The sequence below is a fragment of the Thunnus thynnus genome, chromosome 14 (genome assembly GCF_963924715.1).
Source record: "Thunnus thynnus chromosome 14, fThuThy2.1, whole genome shotgun sequence".
Taxonomy (NCBI): domain Eukaryota; kingdom Metazoa; phylum Chordata; class Actinopteri; order Scombriformes; family Scombridae; genus Thunnus; species Thunnus thynnus.
Window position 1 is genome coordinate 11,166,883 of NC_089530.1, and position 13,088 is coordinate 11,179,970.

General features: G+C 38.6%; 1 protein-coding gene across 3 annotated transcripts in view; it reads right to left on the reverse strand.

Annotated features, from left to right (window-relative positions):
- The window catches only part of pde10a (phosphodiesterase 10A), a 61,708-nt gene extending 54,337 nt beyond the window's left edge, over window positions 1-7,371 (reverse strand). Inside the window, exons 1-2 of one of the 3 annotated variants that reach the window (XM_067609803.1) lie at window positions 6,498-7,371; window positions 6,225-6,401 (exon numbers count right to left, since the gene is read on the reverse strand). In XM_067609803.1, the coding sequence (XP_067465904.1) occupies window positions 6,225-6,297 (73 nt within the window). In that variant the 5' untranslated portion in view covers window positions 6,298-6,401; window positions 6,498-7,371. Of the gene's footprint in view, window positions 1-6,224 lie in introns of all 3 variants that reach the window. The other 2 variants (XM_067609802.1, XM_067609804.1) reach the window with 2 other exon arrangements.
- Between the last annotated feature and the right edge of the window lie 5,717 nt (window positions 7,372-13,088).

Genomic DNA, 13,088 nt, shown 5'->3' on the forward strand with positions numbered 1-13,088 from the left:
TTTTACATTAGACCATCATATAAATCTATAATTCTGTGGAACCTCTCAGCAGTCTTTACCAACTCTGTAAATACAAAAGCCTCAATATGAAATATCACTAATTGTCTGCTCCTCAGTGAATTTTTCTGACGTTGCTCCCTGAATTTCATCTTTATACTTTGGCCCCACCTAGTGTCTGTGTGTCTGTCTGAAGACCCTGAAGGAGGCATCTAACAGCTATTGTGAAATTAAAGAGAGGTCAAAGGTCAGCATTCAGTTTGAATAATAAAATGTAACATATGTGATGAGATGAAGAAATTTTGAATTCTTTCCTTATGTAAATCTTTGTGTGCACTATTGTGACTTGCAATTCACATTAAGACCACTAAGTGGTATTCTTGTACAAGTTGATCTTGTTCCAAACAGTCTGCAGTTTCTGCCCCAAGGCTGCTGTCAACTGCTGTACAACAATGTCTTCGGACAAGAACGTGTATAAGAATAATTGTGAGGATGTGTGTGTGTGTTTGAATGTGTATGACGTTGCATGTGGTTTATACACTAAGTGCTCTGTAGCGTTACTAGAGTGGCAAACAGCCCTGCGAGCCGCTAATGCACTTCCACAGTCTTTCAGCATCGTGGGCACAGAGCCAAGCTAAAGAGACACACATGGTGCACTGCTGGAAAACCATGCCGCTGTGTGACGCTGAGCTGTTCCTCAGTTTAATCCATGAGGACAAACCAATCCACAAGGTCTGGAACTATACTCTCAGCAGTCAGCAGCACAGCAGGGGTGGCTGTAAAACGAAAAAGAAACTCTAACTGGCCTTGACCACGCTGATGTACTGTCACATAGGAACAGGCCCTTTTTTGTTCCTGTGAGTGGAGGCCATTTTGTAATGTTCTTCTTGACGTATTGTTAATGAGGTGGGAGCACCATCATCGTTACAGTGGGGAGGATATATGGCAACCATTTGCTCTAAATGCTCTAATGCAGGAAAACAAAGGTAACACAGTAGAATTGTTGTTCTGCTACCAACCATAAACTCCTCCTCTAAACAATGTGGTGGTTTTATCAACCGCAATTTGTCTTTTAATTTCTCTAATGAATATTTTAGTAATTTTTATGGCTGAACTTCAGCTTCAGCTTTCATCACTTAAACTTCCCTTTTAGATATAAAATCTATTATTATTTTTATTGTTATTATTACCATACTGTAGTATATATCATGTACTGTACATAATATATCCTATGATATATAAAATCTTAAAGCTGCACTAATCCATATCTTTATATTACCAATGGATAAAAAGACTACATATAATGAGAAAGGAGTCGCTTTTAGTGACAAACTAACAAAGAATTATCACCCAACTCTGCTGTTCCCCTGAGCTCTAAAGAGTGTTTTAGCATCTTTCAGCTAATTGTTGCGGTTTTTATGGCCCACAACTTTACTGTTTTGGTTCATTCTCACTGCTCTCATAGTGTCGTTTTCAACAGTAGCAGGCAGCTGTTTTCAGCAAAAAAGATCTTATAAACCCTCGGTACGCTACCTGCCGGCACCAAAATAAAGCTAGCTGGTGAACAAACTGAAGCCTTTAGCGGCTAAATTTCCAGATATTTTCTTAGGAGTTGGTTGGTGACCAAACCAGAGCTAAAAGAAGAGTAAATGAAAGAAAAATTACTCCAAATTAGTACTAATGTTGCTCTGTTTCTACTAGATGTACAATTAAGCAATTGTTTGCTAATGTATTCACCATTACAACTTTGTATGGTGATAACATGTAAATGTTGTATTTAGAAGTTGTTTCACTCCCTCCAATATCACTGTTTTAAACTAGCCAGGGAGATTAGTTTTTGTCCTATTTGTAGGATGGCTTTATTTCAGAAAAAAAATAGTTGACTGGAAATCTCCATATCATATTTACATTATGTTAGTGTGCATGGATGTAGAACGTCCAGTCCATATTCTAGATACATTCTTTATTACATTAATACAGAGTAATTGTTACATCTTGACATTCTCTAATGGCCACTTTATCAAGAACAGTGGGAAAATACCAATTAAACTAAGCAACACACATCAAGGTTCATCTGTAGCTTTGCAATGATATCTACTGCAATGGGAGAGAGCTGGGTGATGGTGGTGGTGGTGGGGGTTGCATGCATCCAGGAGAGGCCCTGTAATCATCAGGTCCAGGCTGCACACCAAGAGGCAAGACAAAAACCGCTTTGTGGTCCTGATATGAATCTCAATGCCCCTATTTCTACACCTCCTCTCCTGGCCTCACCATGGATATCTGAGCAGACAAAAACGATCTCCATGAGAAAATAGGAGCTTGAGTGCTCAGAGGCGACAATAGAGCAGCAACAGTACAGCGCCATGGTGAATGGTGCTAGTTTTCAGATTTCGCTCATGATGATGATGAATATATTGTCTTTCCTGTACTTGTCTGCTTTTTGTAACAGGATCCAATTGGTTTGAAGAAATGGTTGCATCATAAAATTGTTCAACTTTGATTTAATTTTAAGATGAAAGTATTTTAACTGACTGTAGTTGAGAGCCAGATCCACCAGATGAGAGGTTTGATGTATTAAACCCTTTTCATACATGATAACCTGCAACAGATGTTCTATGGATAAGCAAAAGATCATGCACTACTGCCCTATTTTAATAAAGGAGGATTTAGTTAGAAGTTACGGTATATTCTCTGCACAATTGTCCATATTGAATTCAATATACGGAGTCTTAACAGTGTACAGAAAGACTGCATCTACATTTGCTTTGACAATGTATCTGCATTTATGTCCCAAAGAAGATGAAGCCTGCATCAAAACATGCACAATGGCAAAATCTTGAGTGGGAGGGGTTCAGTGGGTGTGTACCCCCTAAGTAGACACAGATGCCAGGCACAGTCAGGGAAGGAAGTGCCCGGCTCTCCTTCCGTGTTAGCCAAGGGAAACTCTCATTTGGGCATGGGCCCAAAAAGATACGGAGCCAAGGACTATGATGCAAACAGGTCACATCTTCAGCACAAACAAACGTGTCTGCAGGCCAGAGGAAGCCTGACAAATGTTGTATATAAGATAAGAGAGAGATAAGATAAGATAGTACTTTATTGATCCCGAGGGAAATTGATGTGCAAAGGCTGCAAGATATAGTACGAGGTACAGAAAAAAAGAAAAATATGTATCAATATCAAACTAGCTAGAAAACAATCAACTACAATATCAATAGCAATTCAAATCTGTGCAGTGATCAGATCCATAAATAAAAAAATTGAATACAACTAAAATATAAAAAATATAAAACTATATATTTACTATAAAGAACTATATATATAAAGTGCTATGGTGAGAGTAAAGTGACCAATGATTAGTCCCAGAACAGAAATATAATCCCACAGAATGATAATCCAAAAACTGTAAAAACTGTACTGCATATACTAAATCCTGGCCTGCATTCATGAGTTTATATTGAGATCTTTAAGTGTCAGTTCCCCCAAATTACAAAAAAACAAAACAAACATATTTTACTCTGAATGGTGTCTTGCCATGTAGATAGGCTTTGTTTTTATTTGCTGGACTTTTAAGAAATCTGTCCCTGAGACTTTTGCCTCTTCAATACAATGTATGTAGGTAAATGGACGTCCACAGCACTGAAAAATTACATTAAAAAATTCAACAGCAACATTTTTTTCCAGAATCAGTGTCCCTGACCCCACATCTCAGATCTGTTCAGACATTCAAATACTTGTAATGTGCCAATGGAAGGTTGTTTCTGCCACTTGGAGAAGCAGTTGACCAATCGGAGCTCAGTAGGTGGGATTAAGAATGTCCACATCATCTTCCTGCAAAACTCGCTAGCTTCATCCATGAAAAATAGCCACAGAAAAATAGTCAAAAAAATAACGAGGAGCACTGATGAGATTGACCCAGCTGTTCAAGTCCAATAAACAAAAAAATAGTGGTTACATTCCTCCAGACTGACACAAAAACTGTTTTCTGATCTTACACCATTATGGTTGAGGTTTAGTTAGGTTAACGCACAAAAACAACTTGGTGAATGGGGCACTCCTCCAATTTTACACATCAAAGTCTGTTTATAAGTCTTTGGAAGAATTTCTGCAAAAAAAAAAGTGGACAAGTTATAAAACAATTTATGGCTCCAGAGGGAGATATGTGACGTCTGTCTTGGGAGGACAGTTTTTTTTACATTTTTTTGTAAGCTGACTACAGAAATCAACTCTAAAGTTTTTGGATTGCTGGATGTTGAGTTAACGGCTCCTAGCAACTGCTATCACAGCTCCTGCATCAACTAAAAATGACGGATCTGTCACTACTGATTGTTTGTGGAGAAACAAAACCACCCCTTCATCCACCAAACAAGAAATCTGCTAATATGAACACACTGTCAGGCTGAAAGAATAAAGAGCAACAAATTGGAAATTCAATCTAACGATCAGGCTAATTTTTCATTGCATGACAAACAAAATTCCATTTTCCACTACTGTATTGGGGTGGAGGCAGATATTTCCTGGGCAAATAAAACCCTTATCCATCGGTATGGATATTACTTACAAGTGAGATGTTTTTTGTGAACTGATCCTTTAAAGAGTTGTATTTCAAAGATGCAATATTGCACAAAACCTAAGTAAATTCAGAGTTTTAAAGGTAAAATGAATGTGATTTAGTCTCTAAAAAGAGATAAAAAGTAAGAGATGAAATGATGTATACGTGCTTAATTACTGATCTGTATTTTTCCCAACGTAAACATGATTTTAAACTTGAATAAGTGATGTGAAGGAAACTCCACACATGCCTAATCTTCATGTAATCCATTTCCATTGTTACTCTACTATTCACACAAGCAGGCATGATGCTCTGCTTGAAGGTGATGCTGTTATTGGACTTGAACTTACAACTCCTGTCATGTGTTTGCCAGCATAATAGCATCCACGCTGCAGCACAAGGTACCATATTTCAAAAGCTGCCTCTTGAAATAAAGAGATGCTTGAATTTCAGCTAAAGGATAAACTGGAGAGTTTTCAATGACACAATCAAGGATGCAGTAGAAACTAAACCCAGCTGTACTGAGTTTGACTACGTAAATCATCAATATGCAAACTCACGGTATACATCAGAGTAAGTGGTATCAGACTAAGTTACATGAGATCACAGCACTTTGAGGAAAGTAGAACATATTTCTTAGAACAGGACTCATTTTTTAAATACTGGCTATTGTTCACTATACAATGATCACACAACAATTCACCCACATTTATATTTAATACTAAATCACCGATCATCCTGGATTAAGACGTCCACATGCTCCCTGGTGTTTAATCCTAAAGGGACCTGACCTGTAACATCACAGTTAATATGTGTAGCAGCTTCATTCTGTGTCAGAGCAGAATATCAACTTTGATTAATCTTTTTTAGTTAATGAAAATGTGTTTTTGTTTTGTTGGATTTGCCAATGGAAATGTCAGAGTGTTCTCTGCTGTTGTGTTGCCACTTTTAACCACAGCATTTAGCAACAGCAGATTTTTTTAGTGTTTTCTGTGCACATGAAAGACCCCATTAGCATGCCGGGCCCCTGGGTGCACACCAGGGACACCCTGATGGTAGATCTGGCTATGATTATCCCACTGAATCTGCACAATGCTTCAACAAATGAACTCCAGAATGACAACTAGACTCAAATTAAGAATCTAGGCAGACCAGTATACTACATATGTGCACATTTCAGTTTTGAATCAACAGGTCTTTCTTTCCCTGAGTGACAGTCTAGCTGAGATCATCCAGCTTCTATAACTTTGACTCTGATGCCACAGTTTGTATTTAACTACAGTACACTTCCTCCTGTAGCTGAATATGAAACTCTGCTCTGAAATCAAACGTAATGTCACACAAATGTGACTCCACTGAGGATTGATAGGAGATTATAAAAAGTAATCCGCAGCAACACACAAGATTGCTTTCTAGGGATCAAAATACTTTTGGAGGATAGACGCAATATGGATATTTCATTGTACAGCTCTAATACAGTATGGATTCATAGAGTTATTACAGTGCATCCTGACAAATTATGCTTTGACCAACTCTGTATCTCCGACTTTCTTTGCAATAAAACTGTGCTTCCTACACACTCTCTGTAGAGATATTAGAGGTTAGAGGAATCACATTCCTGCACCCTGTGCTACACTTCAACTCTGAGACTGTCATTTCTGACCGTGACTCCTACCTTGATCGCTGCATCCTGCAGGCGGAGATTCCTCAAAGCCCTGGTCGTCAGGACTTTTCCGTTTCTTCGACATTTGCTGCTCCCTATTCGAGTGATGGATCTATCCACCGCAGAGTCGATATCTGCTGATAACGCGAGACACCTTCAACCAGCAGGATATAAAACACACACAACAGTCTGGGGGAGGCGAGAAGAGAAATGCGAATAAATATCAGTCCCATTGATCCACTCTCTATATGTCCTCTTTCCAGCGTGCGGTGTGCGCAAAGTTACCATGTGGTGGCCAGCCGCCAGCCGAGCATCTGGAGACGCAGCGAGGCATGGAGCCGGTCTGCTTTTGATTCCCGCCGCAATCGAACAAGATGCGTCTCCACGGACAGTCAGGGACTTATTTCTCTTGACAAACGAGAAATATTTACAGCTAAAGTAATTTGTTGATCACGTGTGACGCGGATTATGTTTGAACCCCGCTCAGATGGAAATTACGCACTGAGGGCAACTTGTTGATCCGCGTCTATATGAAAAGAAAAAGTGGTTTTCGTCACTCCGGATGGTTTTGCTCACGCTTTAAAAGGGACCAATTCAGATTTTCAACGTCGTATGAGGTGTTTTGCTTGAATGGTTTGCGGCGACGTCAGACTACAAGTCTAATCAGGTATGGATGACGCACAGGCGACACAACGGGAACTCTTGGGTATCTTGAAGAGTAAAGGCCAATGTAAACTGAGATTATCTGGACGTGGTCTGCACACTAAAGTACACCAAAAGCATGTGTCCTCCCGGCAACATTTGAACTGCACACTAAGTTGCGGGTAAAAAATGCTCTCCGGCAACATCTGTGAAGGAGGAGAGGATTCCTCCTAAAACTGGAGACACTGTACTACAGAAGTGGTGTAGGGGGAGTGCGCGGTACAATACCTTCTCTTTTACAACACCATCAGTCCAGCGACGAGGAGAAAATACTCTATTTGCCTTTGACACTTCTTGCGCAAAACCTCCTAATCCATGTGCCAGAGTAACATAAATCGAACAAACACGCATTGTGTTCTGAGGACCAGTCTTTGGACGAGCAGGTTTGCTTTCACTTCAGTGTGCGGGAGCCACAGAGCAATTTGAGCTGTGAATAAATGCAGCAGGAGAGTCGTGGTGTTGCGCGTACTACAGAGGAGGCAATGACGCCACCGGTCTGGCTTTTACAGATTGCTTGATGGTAGTTTTCCCCTCCGGTCGACTCAGCTCTGAGTGCCAGAGAAAGAAAGAAAAAAATCAGCACTCCTCTTTCACTAAGCCAACAAAGGACTGTGCGTGCATGGGGAGTTTTAAGAGATAACCAGTTGGATAAAACTGCACAGACCTGACTTCTACTTTCACACATTCATTTTTCTTTCAGGAAAGTCACAGATGGGTGCCTGCCACCAGTTGAGCAAACCTCACCACCCCCTCTCCCTCCCTCCTCTATTCATTCTCTCATATGCTGATTTATTTATGAACACTCCCGGTCAGGGGATCATTTTCCATCTACTACATCTGGTTTAGATTTCCAGTGCAGCACCTATACTGTTTCTAGAAATGTGTCACTTGGATGTCAGTGCAAATAGTTTTGAAATTAAAAAGCTGTTGTTGTTTTTTTTTCGTGTATCTGTGCGCACATCCGCGGCGGTTTCCTTGCAGTTACAGTTGCATTCATACCATTGACGCTGGTATTTCGTGGTATTTTCTGAAGGCAAACACTCCTTTCTCTCTCACTCTCTCCCTCTCTCTCTCCGCCCCCCCTCCTCCTCCCCTCCTCCCCTCCTCCCCACCTCCCAATCCCCATTCACTGCAGCTACTGACGTCAAGACATGCTTGCGTCAATGCTCCCTGCTTTGACAGAGAGCGTTTTTTTTTCATTGGGATCATAATGGGATTATTAGGCTTAGAGAAATACCCTGCTTTCATTTTTAGATTTTTTTTTGATAGATGCCCCATTATCCTTTCTTCCTTTAAACATTATTCCTTATAATAAGAAAAGGGTGTAGCACATATAATTGACTCTTACAGCATATTACAAGGACTGAATGATTGTATATCATCGCACAGTAAGATGATGATGCTTTTCCCTCCAATTTTCTTTTGCATCTGTGATAGTTTATAACAGCAATCAACATAAATCTATAAAGAACATAAAGATCCAACATCTATTTATTTATAAAACACATAGAAAAATACATATAAGTGTTTATAGACATTAACCTGCACAGGAATGACAAAAGTTGTCCCCTCTCTTTAGTATTATCATTACTTACATGACAGGTAATACGCCTTGTGTGTGTAGATTCATTCAATACTGATATGTATTAATACTCAGCTTTAATATCTTTGTGCGTGGACGAACAGCCACGCTGGATACACACAAGATGCACACATGGTGACACATAAACCACACAGACAGAAGCCGTTTTATTCAGTGAGACGCTCAGAGACATTAGTCAGTTGTGTATCTGACTTAGTGGATTATATGTCCGTTCCTTCATGTCAGTCTGTGGTTGCTGCTTGTGAGGGGGAGGATGTGATGATGTCCTTATACACTGACCTTGATCTTCTGGGCTGAATGGACTCTTGTTCCTGTTGGCTGACCTTGCCTTCACTTCAGCCATAAAGCCTCTCTAACTCTTTCTCAGCTCAACTGCTCTGCACTGTCTCAATATTCAAATCTGCCCTACACATTAATGTTGTCATCATCTCTGTTTAAGAAGCATTGTGCAGAACTTTTATAGAAAGTTTCCAGAGAATGTTTCGCCTAAATGATGCTTAATGAGTTGGGACTGAATCAAATCTTGCAAGAAAAAAAACAAATCCCCTCTTTCTTGGCCATTAAAGGAAAATGGTTGTTCTGAACTGTAACTGGAACATCTGGTTAGCAATGAGCTTGAGGGTGACAATCTGAGCTAATATACATGTTATTTTGCAATGAAAAAAACTTGATTAGTGTCTAATTTAATACAAATGATACTTCAGGAAACAGATGCCTATCAAGTTTACCATTCAGGTTTTAAAAGCAAAATCACAACCTGCTCAAAATAGAACTGATAAACAGGCGTTGAAATATGAGAAAACTCTTAGTTCTGATGAAATACATACACTTATTAAAAAGATGTTAATAATCAATAAATACTTTGTTCTATACACAGTGTGGTAACCCCAGCTGTTTGTTGACCTCGGCCTTGAATTCAACATATGAATCTAAACTACAGCAAATGTTTTCAGCAAAACACTGACATTGGATTCTTTGGGTTTCCTGACTTCCTGACACACAGAGGAGATTCCTGTGTTTTGGATCTGTCTTTTCCCCTGATTGTGAAAACTTCTTTTTTGCCTCTTCTCACATGTCAATCAAGCTTTAAATAACCAACATGACAGCATCCCGACAGCTCACAAACAGCAGAGAGAAAGGCTGCCACGTAAAATGTTCTGCTGACAGCAATCTGGAGCTGGATGTCAGTTGATTCAGGTCTGGACTGTATCTGCGGACTGATGGCTCAACAGAGAACTTTGTTGAGTCTCTGAAGGTCATACAAGGTCCACCGTCAGCAACACCATATAGTAGGGTATCAACTATCTCCTGCATGATGTCCTTCCAGTAGCAACTGACGCAACATGCAATGCAATTCCCAACAAATAAGGAATCGTCCATCATTGATCCTATTTATTATAAATATCTGTAGAGACCTGTCAAATGATTACAGTTATTGACTCAGAGGAAGACACACTGTTATCAGACACTGAGGATGAGGAGGAGAATGAGAAACAAAGTGTCAATCAATGCAAAGATGGGAAGCTGATCTGATGGGTTCAGAGACAATCTTGTCTTGTCTAACACTGATAATCAAATTGTTATCTTTAGGTGTAATTAGGTTGTTAAGCTTAGCATTATGGTCATGGATTAGTTTTGAACCATTGTAGTGTAGGAGGCAGCTTTTTACCTATTTACTTCCTCTTTACTGACGGTGTGTTGAGCAATTGAGCTATTTACTTTTTGCATATTTGCATTTGTACATTTTTCTATTTACTTCTGTGTATTTATTATTATTACTATTTTATTTTATAGTAGTTTTTACCCTTTTACTTATTTACTTCCTCTTTCCTAGCTATTGAGCAATTGTAAAAAAAAACAACAAAAAAAACCCCAATTTCCCTGCAGGGATCAATAAAGTTTTTCTGATTCTGATTCTGAGAAAATGATAAACAGCCTGAAAGGAAATGCTGCCTTGGAGGCTCAATTTAGGGCAAGAAATTCCTGTGGTGCTCGGACTATTTTCTGCTGTGGAAGCAAGTTTGATCAGTTTAGAAATATCTGGGGCCAAAATTATGGAAGACTCTCATTTGATATCACAAATGTGGTGACCCAGATCCAAAAAGATCCAGATTGTGGCAGTTTACTTAAAGCCCTCCTACTCAAAAATGTGTTTTTCTTCTTGTTCTTACGGTTGAATGTTTGAGCGTCACTGTGCAGAATGATGGATGTGTAGAGTTTGACACTAGAGGGGTGTTTTCACATTCATCTGCTGAAAGTGGAAATCTTCTCTGTGCTCAATGAAAATCTGATTTTTAAGAGCAGGCCTACGAGCAGGATTTGTGACACCACAACTAGTTTGGAAACCAATCCTGGTCCAAAATTCAACTTATACAAGTGTGATGTGGAAACTTGAAGCCTCCAGTGCACATACACGGTGAATTGACTTTTCAGTGAAGCAGGGGACAATTTTGTGTCTAGCACTTAAAATTCTGTAATAAAATATATGTGCACATTCATAGATTCTGGATTTTTAATGAGGGAAGAGGAGTAGATTATGTCTGGGGGGATCTTTAACGGTGAGAGATCCGAGATTATGTTTTTACAACAGTAAGGTGTACAAAGGTGTCCACGCTCATAGTAAAGATATTTTAACAGGATGAAGAAAAGGTCCTATCATGTTTGTTGTTGGTCATATATTATTATAAATGACCAGATTTTAATATATAAATAATGTTAAAAAAAATTGCTGTGAATCCATTGAGACAGCCACAAGCATGAACACAGAGACAAACTGTTGTATGTATTAAAGTCATTTTCATGTTATGCTGGTACTGACAGGACTTAATACATTTTTCTCACCTAATTAACAAAATGCATGTCTGGGCAGTATGACAGGATGGTGCCTAAAAGCTTTATGCAAACTTAAAAGGGGGATATAACACAGTGCAGTACTGTTATATTAATAGTGAATTGGTTTACAAATGAAATAGCCAGTAATCCTCCTCTAAAGTCTTCAAATGATTGTTCAATGCAAACATTTTTGCAAGTGAATATTCAATACTTTTCGCTTGAATACAACATAGAGATCTATTTTTACCAAACAAAAGCTAAACAAATTATTAAACAATAAATAATATTAAAAAAATAATACATGGAAATGTCATTCTCATCTTAACCTCTTTGACCCCTCTGCATCTCTTAATTAAAGGGAATGATGCAAAGAGCAACAATTGTTTTTATAGGATGTTAATTGTAATGTATTGATATGTAATTCAGTGTCATACAGCTTTACTGAGGCACTACAACAAGCAAACAGATATTGAATACAGTCTGTGCTGTTGTCAGATTAAGCTATTTAAGTATATATAGAGAACATTAGGCTTCAGGTGGTTGAACTGATTATGATATAAATTGGTATCTCTTTGAGTAAAAATGCACTTCACACTGACAGCCATCAAAAGATCTGAGACACAGGAGACTCGTGACAAGGAGATGTAAATGGAAACAGGGTGAGAGGGCTGTAGGGTTTCTCACCCTGACATCCACACACAGTTGTCTCTACAGTCCCAGCGGTCAAACCCCCTCCCTCAGATATACAGTACATGAATGTAATTCCGCACCCATATGTGTAAAATACTGAGGGTGAGTTGAGGTAGCCGATAACATATGTGTACATTTTGGGGGTAAATGAGTACAACACTGATTTCAACATTATACAGAAATAATAATGTGTTAAAATGAAATATAAAAACAATATATAAACAACAATATATAAAAACGGTTTGTTGCTTCTGGAAATTCAGGTTCATTTTAGCTTAAAGTGCATTTTCTAATTACATTGTTGTTGTCAACTCCTTCAGATGAAAGCAGCATTATTAAAGTTCATTTTATCAAAATAGCTGACTGAATGTTCATTTGAAAGAGAAAAAAAATAACAAACACAGAAGTCAGATTGAGTTTTAGTGGAGCTTTAAAAGTTGGCTTTTAATGTTGTTGTTTTTCTATTTAATTTAGGGAAAGGGATTTAACATCCAAAGATTTTATAGAAATGTTGTCAAGAACTGCTAATAAGATTGAAATAAAGCCACTTCCCCATTTTTTTCACCTTAGGGACTGCAGTCAAATCAGATGGTTATGTTGCTGGTGACCTCTCTTGATTTAAAGGAACCCTGGAGGTCCTGAACCTGAATTGTGAACCATTGTTGTAGGTAATAATTCAAAAACTGCCCACTGGAGGATAGTGCATAGCCAGAAATATAAGGATGAATTAAATGGGGACAAGAAATCTGGTAATACTCCATTTATCTGTGAATTGGTCCTACTACATGGGCAAAGAAAAGGTTGCTGTGACAAAGGTGTATGAATTTGCAGAACTCAATTGGCAGTATTTAGTTTCTGTGTTGGAGATCCTTGAGACCAGTGCTTAACTATTGCTAGTGAAACTTCAATGCTGATAAATGCTTAAAGAGCAGTGTAGTGTACTATGAATAACAGGAACATATTCAAGTTTTTAATGTCATGTAGCCTCAAAAACAACTATTTGAGAGACCTCAACATGTTTTTAATGATATGAAAAGTTGTGTATCATC